We start from the raw sequence: 15273 nt of genomic DNA, 5'->3' as shown, positions 1-15273 counted from the left end.
TCTGCTTTGCACGCTCCTGCTCTCCACCACCATTCTGGCCATGTAGCACAAGCCACACTTTGATTATCTGTTGTTCATTTCTTAATTGTATCTGGAGACTTCCACCCCACTTCTCTATTTTTGAAAGCACACCTCCCCACACACACACTTGCCTAGTAACACATATCATCAATTGTTTTCTTTGTACTCTTCTTCACCATTTTGAAATAAAGAAACCATTTATAACAACCACAAAAAAGCTTTTTCATTCTAGGACACAAGATTAATGGCTAACTACATACTAGCAGCTGGGGAAAAAGTTCATAAATAAGATCTCAAAGGAAATATTTCTCTTTTAGGTTGGCCTTTGTACTGCACACTCACGTATACTTCAGTGAAGGTACGCCAATTGAAGCATGGCCAAAACAAATTTCAAGCCCAAAATGGAGGAGACATTTTTCATTTAACAGTACTTCTCACTGAACTCCATTCAGAAATTACAGACTTTTTCTCACCCTCAACAAAGGGGGGGGGGGGAGGGGGAGGAGGGAAATTAACCGATAAAACCAACCAAACCTCCCAAAACCCCAACCGACTCTCTTCGTAAAGAGTGATCCTGGCAAAGATTAGGGACGCTATCTGGACTCTATTACACCCTCTGCTAAAAGCAATCTAGACTCTCTTTTTCCATGATGAGGGACCATGCACCATGATGTGGGGCAAGTCAGCTCTCTAAAACTGCAGAAACCATCAAAACAGTAAAGTTGACAATTTCTTACACTCTCAGCAGAAGAAAGAGGAATTTGACACATATGAGTAAGAAATTACTTTTACAAGTGCAGGGCAACAGCAGGCCAATTGGAGAAAATAAGACCTGTACAGCTACAGGACTTCCATGTCATTGTTATATTCCATTAAAACCAAAATAATAAGCAGTGTAAATAGAACAGAATCCTGTTACATGAGAATCTTGATAGAAATCTGTACAGGTATACATAATGTACCTTCTGCTTTCCTTTTTGTCCATTCATTTTGCTATAAAAGGGGTAGAAACGTGCCAGTAGTTAACTCTTAAGCTACACATACTCTGAATTTCCACACCTAGGATGCCTACAGTTCAGATAGACCCAGGCCATCCATTTTTTTTTAATTTACCATGAGAAAATGTATTTTAAACAGAGGTAGTGTTCTAAACCTGTGCTGTAGCAGTTACGATAAGCAGACTGATCTCTCTTGTTAAATTAGTAACATCATGCTATGGCAAGTTGAGCAGGGGACAAAGCAGCACTTGCTTTTCCTTAAAGCTTTTTGAAAACTAGAAGATGCAACATTGGTTTATAAAATAAAAACAAAACACACATAAGCACCTTCTTCTTTTCACAGCAGGCTTTCTTCTCTCTCTCCCTCCCTGCCACTGTCATCTCTTTTGAGTGGAGCCAACTCTCTGCATACTGATAGGTATTTTGTTTCAGAAGCTGTGCTGGGAATTTAAATCTTCCCAGAGGGAGGGGATCCGAGAGCAGCTGTGGCCAGTGTTAAAAGACACTGAGCAACAGGATAGTGACGTGCTTCACATATAATGCACAAAGCTCGGCCCCTCTCCTCAGCGAAACAAGATGTGGGCTGGAGAAGAATTACATAAAACCAAAGAAAATTACAAAAGTATACTCTAGCTGTTAAAAACAAGAGAGACGACACATATTGTTCTCCTATTACACTCTTCAAAATGACTATCACGGCTGTGCATATCCCAGAAACTACGAGTCCTGAATAACAAACATACAGAATATTGCTCTTTAGAAAATCACTTATGGATTACAAACAGCCCTTTGCACTCCTCATTACTTATCTGTTGTGACTAAGAGTTCATGTAAGCTCTCTTGATCTCTTTAGTCTATCTCTGTATGGATTTCCACAAGCCATTTGCTGAACCTGTATCAGTCCTTAAAAATTCAAGCAGATTTTTTAAAAGCAAACTGGTGACTGAAGTGTTTCATACGTACTCAGACCTAAGAGAATAATAATTACAACAGCAGCTTCCCAGGATTACACTGGTTCAGGGAATGGTGAGCCCAAGGGGTATTTCAGGCTCTGATTTCCTCCTACCTTCTATGTCCTCATCCTTTAAGTAGCACAGAGACAGTTCTACTGGAAAAGAAGGCAAATTTAACTCAAAATGGTTGTTCCTATATAGATTTTTTCTATAATCAGCAGAACTGTATTTTTATCCTGAAACAGATGGGTTTTCAAGACAGACCATTCACTCTTACACATCAGCTGAAAGCATTTTCATTTTTAAGAACATCTAGAACTAAACAAAATCACGTTTATCACTCAAAGATCTGTCTAGTTAGTTAAACAGTTTGCATTATTTTTAAGGCAAGTTGAGAGACTTGTGATTTGGACTTGCATTCATTCTCTGTGACTAGGTAAATATTTGCTACTAATCCCCATGGAGTAAACAAAGTTCAGTTCAACCACCAAGTTTCCAATAACTAGAAATGATGAATTCATTACTTGCCTCTCAGGAATCCTGGATTCCACTGAAATCCATGAAGCCAAAAAAAAAAAAAGATATGTCTGCTCATGTGTGTATATGTATGCACACATTAACATACAACACACACTTACATACCAATATAGATACACAAAAAAAGGACTCAGAAATAGTCTTTTCTTACATCCTACATCCCTCTGTAGAATAACTTCTGATCCTGGACAAATTCTTCAGATCAGGATCCTTAGCACAAAGAACTAAGTTTTCCCTCTCTTCCCTGTCTTCATATCACCAGCATTCCTAAATGAGAAGGGGGGGAATCCATGCCAACTTGGCTAATGGCATCTTTTGACAAATACACAGGTTCCCAGTAAAACAACTCTCCCTACTCTTTAATCAGTGCTGGAAAACAAACTACTACTGTGCAGGACACTTGCTCATGTGTTACAAGAGCAACAAAAGCTAAGTTTGAATTTGCCACAAAGTGGTGCACAGGCACACACATACTCGTCACTTGAGGCTCCTGAGACATGCTCTTCTCCAGTCGCAAAAAGCAGAAGACAGGAAATGAGTACACCGTACCCCGTTCACCTAATGCTTCCTATAGCATCAGCTTCTGCGGTTTCAACAGCAAGCTTCATAGACTACGCCATTAATGAACAATTGCATTTTAGGATGATGGAGGAAAAAACACTTAAGAGAATGTAAGAGCTATCGACCCCAAAATCCACCTTGCCCAGCACCCTGGATGCCAAATAAACACCAAGGCAGCTACAGTATTTGCCAAACAGCAGCTATTTCTGGCTGAGGAACATCTGGAGCCAGACTTGAATGCCTTTGTATTGGGCAGTGGCACAGATGTTTGTCCAAGGTTAACCAGTCACTTTTTAACCCACACAGACCCACTGCAACTGGGAATTATGGATGTCACACATTTGCAGCTTCACTATCTATTGCATGAAGAGCATTTCTGCTCAGTCTGAACTACAACTTGCTGACTGCATTTGAAGCCCAACAGTGGATGGAGAACAACCATTCCTTGCCTCTCCCAGCCATGAGCACTTTCCGCACAATTCATGATCCTAGATATGTCCACAACAGCTCTACTCAGCTGGCTCTGGTCCAGCCTGGAATCTACACTGTGGATTCCTGCAGAGAAACTCTGCACAGCTTTGGTCACCCTCCTCACTCTTCTCTGCGTGGCTTTCCCACAATCCAAAACTCCACCAGTGGCCTCCCCACAGCACAACAACTAATCCAGTTTATTTTTAAGATGCCTTGTAACTTTTTTCTGTAACTTTTGTCTTATCATTCACCCCTGTGATAACAGTCTCACCAACATGGCTGCATAATTTCTCTACAAGCAATTTATGTATTTCCCTTTGCATTTCCAGGTGTGAATGCATTCATTAATCTCCCTCATCCCTGTCACCGACTCTTTCAGAAGGAAACGCCAGGAGACTTCAGAAGCAACGTCTCCTTTTCCAAAAACCACTTTGACTCTTTCCCAGACTACCACATCCACCCACACATCCAACAGCAGTTTTGGTTTTGTAAAATACTTTCCAACTCTTTTCCTGGCACAGATGCCAGGTTTAATGGACAACAGCTCCTTCATGTCCTATAGACTCAAAACCACCACAACAACAAGGTGGATCATGTGATGTCAGCTACATTTGTCTAGTACCACAGTAGTTTGAAGCAGAAAGGTAGCACACCATAGACTGGCAGAAACATTTCATCCACCAAGCTTCGTTAAAATGCCTGGGTGAGCACCTGTCAGCACCTCTCAACATCCACCCTATGCTGTGAACTCTGGCCAGCATGTCCAGTTAGCTGACTCCTAACACTTTTGACTAAAGGAAAATCTGCTTATAAAAACAAAACTTAAACCATATTTCCCTCGTAAAAGAGACTGTAAATTAAGCAAAAATTAAGCAAATACTTAGTTCTGTTTGCCCTCTCCTTACCTTTTGCTTGTTTCTTCGTTCTGTTTAACTCGTGAATGTGCTTTTACTCCTTGCAGGAGAGAATTGGAATGTAAAAAGACGCCAAAACAGATGGTGAGTTTCACCAACATGTGAACTGGGGGAGAGTTTTTATTCCAGTGTTGCTACTTGTAACTTCTAACATTTCATGTGTTATACAATGAAAGCTATAATGTTCATTCAACATGCAATAGCAGACAATGACACATAAATGTTTTGCCACACCAACACAGACCGTATGCCCATCAGCTGGAACATTTGAGCAACCTTATTCTGTTGCAGAGAGTGTATTGGTAAACCACAGTCTCACAGAAAACTGTGACCAGGTATAAACACCTCTGGGCCCTACCTTCTCTTCCTGGTGTAGCTTGTTGGCATTTTCCATCTGAAAGCTGTGCAAGGACTGGATTTTGTCAATCTGCTGCCGCTGTTTCTCTAGCTCCCCTTGGAATTCATTCTTCTTGAGTTCCACGGCACCCCTCTCTGCTGCCGCACGGCGGACTTTACCTTCCAGATCCATGATCCGACCCTGAGAAAGAGCAAATTTGCCCAAGCAAATAGAAATTACTATTCTCCAATGAAAAGTGACTATTCTCAATAGACTCTTCTCCAATACAAAGAATATCAATTTCACAGAACTAACAATTCTAATGTCATCAAAGTGTTGTGTTGGCCAGGGGCTCCTGCCACACACATAGACATACTCTCCCCAGTTTAAATAAATTAACAGTACAGTATATTCTGCAGAGACTATAAAAATTTCAGTTAAAGATAAAAGAATTTAATCCAAACAATTCTGACATCACTGCACTTTTCAGCGATGGTCTTAAACTAACTCAGAGGGAAAATTCATCTCTCAAATCAGTATGTTTTCCCGGAAGACTAGGAAAAAAGCAGGAGGAAGACAACACTACCTAACTCGCACAAACAAGTGACATATAGCTGTTACACAGAGACACATATGAGAAGGACTCATTTATTAGCAAAAGATCACCCTTCTTCTTGACTGGTCGAAGAGCAGCAACAAGCAGAGGAGAACTGGGCCTGGAGAAGACTCCACGGAGACCTTATTGTGACCTTTCAGTGCTTAAAAGGGGCCTATAAGGCTTCTTAGCAGGGGCTGTTAAGACAGGACAAGGGGTGATGGGTTTAAACCAAAAGAGGGGAGAATCAGGTTGGGCGTGAGGAAAATATTCTTTACAACAAGGGTGGTAAAACACTGGCAAAAGTTGCCCGGAGAGATGGTGGACACGCCATCCCTAGAGACATTCAAGGCCAAGGCTGGATATGGTTCTGGGCAACCGGATCTAGTTGAAGATGTCCATGCTCATTGTAGGAGGGCTAGACCACATGGCCTTTGAAGGTCCCTTCCAAACCAAACTATTCTATGATTCTAGGAATGGAGAGTTAGAAAGATAGCTGAATGCTTTGCGTGAGCATAAGTAACAAGTACCACATATGCAGGCTTTCAAGTTCTGGGTTTCCCTCACCTAAAAATCAGAATTCCTTTTACCACCCCAGCTCCCACTACTGATAAGCAGCTGTAGTATTTATGAGAACTCCTACAACACGCTGAAGCTCCTTGCCCACCACATGTAGGAGAAGCATCCTTCTTCCGGACTATATTTTTAACCACACAAGTACACAACGACATGCAGAGTAACAGGCAAGTTACCTGCAGATCCACGCTGCGAGAACTTGCAACCCAGTAATTGAAGCCCAAAACAATGATGCACGCCACGAGCGCAGCCACAAGCAGAGGTGGAGACTTCATCCCTCGGCAGCTGTTTCCTAGTCCTACCATTTCAGGAAAAGCACAAACCCAAATAACCGCAACAGTGTGGAAACCTGCAAATTAAAATATGCACATTAGATTGCATCCTCCACTACAGCTACTTTATACATGCAATGAAACTTACTGCAGTAACAAAACTGCTCTCTGCTGAAGGGACTACATCCAGGCAGGAAGGCACACTGTCTAGATACTTCCATCTGAAAGACTAAGAAAGGCCATCTTGTGCCATCACCTTGTACATAAAGCTTCACATGGACTTGAGGGGGAAGCCTTGAATATTCCTAGCAATATAATGAAAATCTGCAATGAACAGAACAAACCAGTCATGCTTTTATCATATATTACACCCAGACGTGGTCAGGTAACACTGGTCTACAGACAGAGGATAAATTCCTTGTTATCTCTTTTAGTCAGAAAATAAGCCTAGTCTCACTGTTTCAGGAGCAATTTGCACTTTGCTTCCAAAACTCAGGCAATTTCAACTTACTCCCTCTGACAATATTAACTTGTGCTTCCAGGTTTATAAATAAATAAATTAGATTGAACCAAATTACTTTAAGGATAATACAAATAAATAAATAAATAAAAATAATTAGCATTCACTCCATGAATACCATGGTAAATTACATTAAATGATGCTGGTTTTGATCCTCAGCTGCTGTCTCTGATCCTAACAAAAAACAAATAACCTTGCTTTAACGAATGAGCAGCACCAAGGGTACTACTGGTTGCTATGACACTTGGGCTGCTTCTGCAAAACAGCCCATCTTGATATAAAAGTGTGAGCAAAGGGCAGTCACAATTCTGTTTGAAATAGGCTATGTTCATCCTGTGACATGATAAAATCTGCTCGTAATGAGAGTAATAGCAGGTAGCTCAATGAATCCTCAAACTCCACTGGGAACCTTGGGCACAGTTCATAATAGATTGCTCTCTTGTACACTGAGATCAATGTTTCCTCTTTTTGTACTCCTGCAGACAAAAGCCCATGAAGATGAGCACAGAAGATGAATCAGATAGCAAGCATAGACAGATACGTCAAAAGGCATTAACTAAATCTGAAATGGGTACATTTACTACTAATATCTTATACAGCCTCTCAAGGTACATTCTTTTAAATAAACTGACTTTTTCCCTACAGATGCAATTCAGAGGTTGTCATATACTTAAAAATTAATACATCATAGCAACTCTCAAAGGGTTTCACATGCACATAGACTGTAATCACAGGGGAAGAAGGTGATGCCAGAAGTAGCAGGTACCAGAAATTCTGATTCTACTTATGGCCAGCACTTTAGTCTTTTAACAGCTCACCTGTACCTAGGTCTGCACATGCACCCTCCACAAAATCCCCTTTGCATTCAGTTTAAAATATAACCCATGTTCTTTCCTCAGCAGGGAGTACACAATACTGTCAGACTGGTGAAAATCTCAAATCTATGTGTCCTCTGAAAAGTCTGTGAATGTGTTTGTATTTGGGAATGGGGTACATATGGACCCTAAGAGTAAAACATGGATTCCTGAAAATGCTGCCTCTTTGTGTACATGCACACACACACATATACAAAAAAAAAACCAACAAACAAACAATGAAACAACACAAACATCAAACCCACAGAAAACCCCAAAGCAAACCAAAACAAGCGTGCATGACTGCACAGGTCCAACACTTGAGATTCTTGCTTAAGGAAACCTCAGCTACTTGAGCAAACTGACACATGCAGTAGAGCTCCAGTGGACACCCATGGGGCCATGTGCAGCTGAAGTAAGGATCAACAGAAAAAGCAAAGGCATGAGGAGGGACCATGCACTTTTGTTGTTTAACAAAAAAAAATCAAGATGCAGTAGACTAAGACACACAGAGATATGCACAAATTTCCAATACAAATCCAGGAACTGCAGAAATACGTACATATTGCACAGACTATTCTCCTGCTTTGCCATCCTAAGAGGAGCACCTGAGAAGTACAGACCTGCCTTACTTTACACAGATCCACTGAAAACCAAGAATCACAGATCTCCAGAGTGGCAAAAATGAGAGGGGAAAATGGGGAAGATCAGCACTGCCACATGAGCTAAGAACAAGATACTTAATTTACTTTCGTTTACTGGAATAAAATACTACATTTCAAATAATGTGTATTGGAACCTGCCATGAAGTCATTTGTATCCTGTTCTTCACTGTAAGAATATTAGCTGATACACTTGAAAACATGGAAAGATACTAAACATAGCACTGCAAGATATAGTGAGTCATTCCAAGTGTTACTTGAATAAAATAATTGGCATTTTCCTCCTAGTGGTCAGAAATAGAGAAAGTCATCTATATTATCAGCAGTAACAACTTGCACTGGAATTTAATACTGGTAAATGTGTGGGAGTAGCTATTTAGCTCAATCTTCAGAGCTAAAAGCAAACTATATTGTTCAAAGGAAGAACAATTAGTTCAACATGTAGGTTAAAGCACAAGTGCAAAACCATGTTAAAGGAATGCTGATATACCTACTGAGTACGCAAATCCCGCAGTCTCAGGAACTCTTCCACTGTTTTCAGCTATTAAAAACAAGCAGGCAAGAAAGCATTGATTTCCTGATGGAATGTTTGACTGCGATACATTGCTCTCTCTAGAAAATCCAGTGTTGTTTGTCCTTAAGTAATTTATGTTCATTGAGAATATATTTTTATACTCAACAGGAGGAAAGGCAAAATGTAGAAGAAAGAGATGAAACCCGAAGAAAGATCTTCTATCCAAATAGAGCAGACCCAAAACATTACCTCAGTTGCAAAACTGATATTCCCTTTCTCATCAGTTTAAAAATTAAAACTTTTTAACTTTGTATCATGGATATACACACATGTATCCTGGAGCAGCCTGGAGAAGAGAAGGCTGGGTGGAGACCTCATAGAGCCCTCCAGTATCTGAAGGGGGCCTATCAAGATGCTGGGGAGGGACTCTTCATTAGGGCCTGTAGTCATAGCACAAGGGGGAATATCAAACTTAAACAGGAGAAGTTCAGGTTAGATTAGGAATTTAGGAAGTTAGGAATTTAGGGAGTTAGAATTTAGGAACCAGAATTTAGGAGGAAGTACTTTACTGTAAGGTTGGTGAGGCACTGGAATGGGTTGCCCAGGGAAGTTGTGAATGCTCCATCCCTGGCAGTGTTCAAATCCAGGTTGGAGAGAGCCTTGGGTGATACGGCTTAGTGTGAGGCGTCCCTGCTCATGGCAAGGGCGCTGGAACTAGATGATCTTAAGGTCCTTTCCAACCCTAACTATTCTATGATTCTGTTCTATGATCCTATGTATTTTGGAGGACAGATAAGCAAATCAGCTCAGTAAGCACATTTACATGGGAATTATTTGTACATGCTGTTTTCCAGGAAACATCTGGTTTGGCACAGTTATCAGAGTTGAAAATAAAATACATTTATGATTTTATGGGTAAGAAAATTATTTTACTCAACATGAAGGAATATATCATTCATGAATGTTTACTACAGATGTGAAAATGAGATGCTGTATCTTGTGCATAATGCTCTACATTTGGTAAAGCATAAAATTCCAGAATTTTGAACAGCAGATTTCATTCTTCTGTTTTGCCAACTTACTAATGCTTCATCAAGAGGGAGATATTTTAGCCTCTGAAATATTCAAGCAAATTAACACACAGCACACTTTTATTTCCCATATTAATACATTATCAGTCTGTCTGATCAATTCCTTCTTTTATTATACTCACCTGAAGTAGGATAGCTAATATTCAGTGATCTTCCACTACAGATAACTAACAACCACGCTGACAAAGTCTGAAGACTAAGACATTCAAGGCAAAGACAGAGCAAAACGATTTTTGCATTTCAGATTTCCAGAAGGAAAACCAAGTCCCTCTGTTCGCAAGATCCAGCTCTGCGTATCTGCACAACACCTGCCAGGCAGGAATAAGCAGAACAGATAAAAATTCCATCAAAGCAGCATGTAGACAGAGTGGGAAGCAAAAGGTGTCCCTTAACCCCTGCCTGCATAGCTGCCTACCCACTGTCTCCTTCACCACCTAGCTTGCATAAGCCAGAGCAGCACATGAAGGCCATGTACAGATGGAGCAGCCACTGAAAAATGAAGGCACATCTTCCTTGGAGGTCTGCTGCTTGGATTATGGACAGAGCCTTAGTAAACCCCCTTTGGAAAGGCAGGGCCATAACCTGAGGCAAAAGGGACTGAAAAAACAACAAGGACCCGAGGGGTACCAGACAGCACTGAGAGGATCCACAACCCCATCCAACCAGACCTGCTAACAGGCAACCACTCTGTCCAGGCTGAGGAAATCTCCTCCAATCCAGGGACTGCTGCAGACAGACTATAGGGCTATTCCCACCTTTTGCAGATTCATCCCAAATTTCTCAACAAGACTCTGGAAGAAATCATCTGTCCTATGGCAGAGAGGGTTGGAACTAGATGATCCGTAAGGTGTCCTCCGATCCAAACCATTCTATGTTTCTATGAAAATTCTTATGTCTGACTGTTTGAATAAAAGTATACTAGCTTTACCAAGCAAGCTAATCAAAACCTCTTCCCCTTACAACAGTTAGCTAGTTATACCCAGACATGACTAAATCAGACTAAAAGATAGCAGAAATTGGATTTTATTTAAATAATAATTAATCAAAGCTTTTAAAAACGTAATTCTTAGGAAAGTGAATCAGACATAGAGCAAATATTTGTGCACCCAGTCTTCAAAACAAGGTGATATTTTGGGCGTGGGTTGAAATGGAGAGGTTATAAAAATAAGTCAAAACCTTTTATTTTCAGTTTTATATATGGTTAACATGCAGTAGTGATCATCCCTGAGAGAGAAATCCAGTTGTTGGGTCTCACTCACAGTTGGATGTTACCCAAAGTATCACCATTCACAGTCCCACAGCAACCTTCAGGCTTTCAAGGGTGCCCTGACTGCTTTACAGGGGTCAGAGACAAAACACAGTAGGTTTCTCATCATCCTCTGCAGCAACACTAGGGATGTTTTTTTTCGAGTTAGCAAGTCAGAAAAGGTCAGACAAATGCTCTTCCAATGGAGATTTGAAGTTTGTATAATGAACTCAAGCGTGCTGACCACAGACTTTCTAAATACCATGCACAGGAATCCACAAACTGCAGGCTCAAACATCCAAACAAATTAAAAAAAAAAAAAACACCCAACCACCAAACAAACCAAAAAACACAAAACCAAAACCAAACAAATCGACAAAACCTCCTGGAACACTCAGCTCCAGCCACTTTTCAAACTTCTGTTCTTTGAACGACTGGCTCACTTCAAAGCAGCAACCACCCCCAGAAAAAATCAAACACGGATGCCACAGGATGTCATTGAGTCACTATTTGTTCAAATTACCAAGTTACTTTTCACAGGAAGGGGAGAAGCATTTGCAGCACAACACACTGAGCAGCTGCACTCTCGCCCTTCTCAGGAATAACCGTCATTAGACACTCAGCTCAGAAAAGGTCTTCCTTTTCTAATGCATTTTCAACTAGAAGTAACAGAGCAGAAAAATATGAAGATACTGAAGAAGCATTATCTTTTCAGGGGGAGGATGACTGTTACCACTCGTCCATTAATTATTTTTCAGCTCAGGAAGTATCTCATCTTTCAAATGACTACAAGAAACTATAACCAACACCCACAATGTCCTGATCTTTATCTGATTAAAGAGATATCCCCAAAGAGGTGTGTAGCTAACCAGATGCTAGAGATTTAAGGCAGGTATTGATTCTGATTAAGGAAGTTAGTTGACCAAAGTTAACTTGAGAAAATCTTCTAAAATACCCATATCTGAAGTTTCTGGACATGCTGTCTAGGTGTAATTGTTGACAATACTATAACTGCCTGAAAATACTGTGCATGAAAACAAACTCACACAAGCAGCTCATATACCAGAATGATCTCATCATTTCTTCAAAGCGTTCCATTTATTTTAAGGAAAATATTCTGTTGCCAGTATTTTTCCCATAGAACATGAACTATCTTGTTAGGATCACCATTAATAGGACACCCTCTTGATCTTAAAAACCCCACCAACATTAGGAAATGGAGTATAGTACATCTAAGTATGTGGTGAGAAAACCACTATGCTCCTGTCCTCCCACCTCTGTAACACTACATGTATGGTTTCGTTGTAAAACACATAAACCTCCCCCTAGAAAAGTAAAAAATAAAGATTGCAAATAGCTCTTCATGAGCAAAGTTCTATCAAGATGTAACATGAGGCGTCATCTTAAAGGAGTCAACACAGGGGCCAGGTTAATTACAAACATGACCAGTTACATCTGGAAGGTGACAAGGGAATCCAACAAAGCAAAGTGAGGTTAGCCTCCAGGGTGCCTTAAACAAACACAGTGTTTGCTGTCTAACCAGCAGCTGAACGAAAATTTCTGAGGAGGTGGGTGAAACACTTCGCCAAGCATAAATGGGAACGGCTCTGGAGGCACGAACTTGTTAACAGCCACCAGCCATCCCAGCGGGAGTGAGAACCCCACAGCTCTGCCTACTGGGGAGGAAAAGAAGGGAGCCGCTTAAGCAAAACTGGCTCAGAAGAAAGAGGTAGAAGGGGGTGAACAGTTTCAGGTCACAGCCCTGGTTGGAAGGCACCCGGAAAGGCCATCTGGTCCCACCTCTACCGTTGAGCCTGGAGGAGATTACCTCACGCCCTACCTTGTTACGGCCCTTTCTGATTTCTAACATCATCGTTTCTACCTCCACTGTGGAGGTCTGTCTACCTCCATTTCTACCTACCAGAACTGTTCAGGGCTAAACACGCCTCTCTCTACGTTAAAGACCCAAAAAGGGAAGACTGACTGAACAAAGAACGACAAAGTACTGCAATAAAGCGCCGTTAGTGCCAGGTATGCTCGCAGGCGAAGCCCAGACGAACCTGCCATCCACCTACGGCGAGCGGCGAGCTCCCGCGGGACGGGGCCCGCCCTGGCCGCATCTCGCCGGCCGCCTCGCACACCCCGCGCCGGCGCCGCCGCTCGCCACCCGCCGCTGCTGGACCCGGCCGAGCCCAGCCCGGCGGGCAGCGCCAGCCAAAGGACGGGCGGCAGGCCGCGGCCCGGGGTCCCTCACGCCCCGCCGCCAGTCCCCGCCGGCCGCCTGCCCCAGCCGCGGCACAGGCCGCCGTGCGGGGAACGGGACTCCAGGCAGGCCCGGCCGCAGCAGCCCCCAGCCCAGCCCAACAGGCAACGGCGGGGACCGCGGCCGCTCACCTCAACTTCCCGAGCCGCCGCGTCGAGCAGGAAGGCGGCGGCCGGTGGCGTGCCCCCCGCAATCCCCGGCGCCCGCTGCCAGAGAGAGCGGAGGTCGGAGGCACCGCGGGCAGTGACGGGAGGGCTCGCCTCGGCACAGCAGGGCAGCGCTGGCAGGAAGTGTGGGACGAAGAGGAAGCCTGCTGGCCTCACGGGCAGCGGGAGCTCCCGGGCAGCCCTCGCCCAGCCCCGCCCCGGCCCGCCGCCTACCCCTGCCCGAGGCACCCGAGGCCAGGGGCCGCCTCGCGGCTGCCACCAGCGCCGCGTCCCGCTGGCGCCTGCCGCCGAGGGGACACCAGCGCTGTGCTGCGGGGTAGGGGCAGTGTCAGAGCCGTGCGGTGAACTGCCGGGCAACGGCGGCATGTGCGGTCCTCCCGCCAGCCGCGATTCCCGTACGGGTAGCTCAGGCAGAGCCCTTGGCCAGCGCTTTAGCTGGGGTCCGAATTCCCAGTCCTCATCATAGGCGTTTGGGTTTCTGGAAAGAGACGAGTGGGGAAAGCTGTGTGTCCGAAATCGGGGACGAATGAAATAAAGCTCAGGAAGGTTGTTTTAGTACTTACTTTTGACAGTCAAATGGATGAAGTGTGTATTTTCTTTGTTCAAAACGTCAACGCCAAAAAAAAAAGCAAACAAAAAGGAAGGGTGGTAGGAAAGGAGCAAAGGCAGTTGTAGGCTAAGAAATGGAGGAGAATTTATTAATCTATGGGAGAAGCTACTGCTTCTAGATCAGTTTCCTTAATGACATGACATGGTAGAACAAACAAAAAATAGAAATTTCTAACTTAACAAAAATCACAAACTTAACAAAAATGATCTACCATGTCAGAAGATAGTGCTGAGTGTGAAATGAGCCTCTCTTCCGGTCCTTGAAGACTATTCAAAAATTGATCAGTGTAACACCTGAATTTTAGCTTTTTCATGGGAAAGAACAGGTTTGGTTTGGTTTGGTTTGGTTTGGTTTTTTTTAACAACATGTACAGTAGCTTTGTCTAGCTCAGAAACAGACATATTTATTGCAAGTTCAAAGCCACGGGATCACATACCCCTGGTTAGACAGTTGTGTGATTTCCCAAGTGGGAGCTTTTTTCCTCCTGTTTCAGTTTTTAAGGAAAAGTGGATCCTTGTTTAGTAGCCCAGTATATTCAAGGTCTAGAATTACAATTTGACTAAAAAGTGTTTCAGATGTTTAGGGAACTGAACTGTTTGTTGATATTCATAAAACACACTGAGACTCAGAAAACAGCTCATTCATCATAATAAGACATTAAAAATAAACGCCAATAAAAATACTCATTAAGAAGAATTGCAAGCAGAAAAAAAAATGAGGACTGTCTGCAGCCTCAGGCAATCAGGGACCACTGACTGAATAATTTTGCCCTGCTTGCTTACAGGCATCTAAAATTCTAGAGGCATAACCCCATGTTTTTCCCTGTCACATGAGGTTGTCTTGAGGTAAGACAATCTTCTGGTTCTGTCCAGAGGATTGTGGAGGAGATCATTTAGAAACAGAAATGGCCAACAAATCTCAAAACCTTATTGACTGTAAAGCCTAACTCATTAAATAGGGAGAGTGTCTGCAGTATGGATCCAATGAGAAGAAATTCACTTAACTGAGTAAAAAAAAATACATCACTTTGTAGTTTGCCAAGAGCAATTAGAAGAATGTTTAAACACATTCAGGGTGACAGAACCAGTTCAAAATATTTATCGGCAGTCAT

The 15273-nt window shown here is 42.7% G+C and overlaps 1 protein-coding gene across 2 annotated transcripts in view; it reads right to left on the bottom strand.

The window, feature by feature from the left end:
• The window catches only part of GOLM1 (golgi membrane protein 1), a 35563-nt gene extending 21763 nt beyond the window's left edge, over positions 1-13800 (bottom strand). The window contains exons 1-3 of one of the 2 annotated variants that reach the window (XM_062640342.1): positions 13517-13800; positions 6140-6319; positions 4814-4993 (exon numbers count right to left, since the gene is read on the bottom strand). In XM_062640342.1, the coding sequence (XP_062496326.1) occupies positions 4814-4993; positions 6140-6268 (309 nt within the window). In that variant the 5' untranslated portion in view covers positions 6269-6319; positions 13517-13800. The remainder of the gene's footprint in view (positions 1-4813; positions 4994-6139; positions 6320-13516) is intronic. The other variant, XM_062640334.1, reaches the window with a different exon arrangement.
• Between the last annotated feature and the right edge of the window lie 1473 nt (positions 13801-15273).

This window comes from Pezoporus occidentalis, unplaced genomic scaffold (genome assembly GCF_034315485.1).
Source record: "Pezoporus occidentalis ecotype Australia unplaced genomic scaffold, CSIRO_AGI_Poc_V1 ctg117, whole genome shotgun sequence".
In the NCBI taxonomy this organism is placed as follows: Eukaryota; Metazoa; Chordata; class Aves; order Psittaciformes; family Psittacidae; genus Pezoporus; species Pezoporus occidentalis.
The sequence above is the reverse complement of the archived record's forward strand: the minus strand, read 5'-3'. Positions and strand labels throughout refer to the sequence as shown.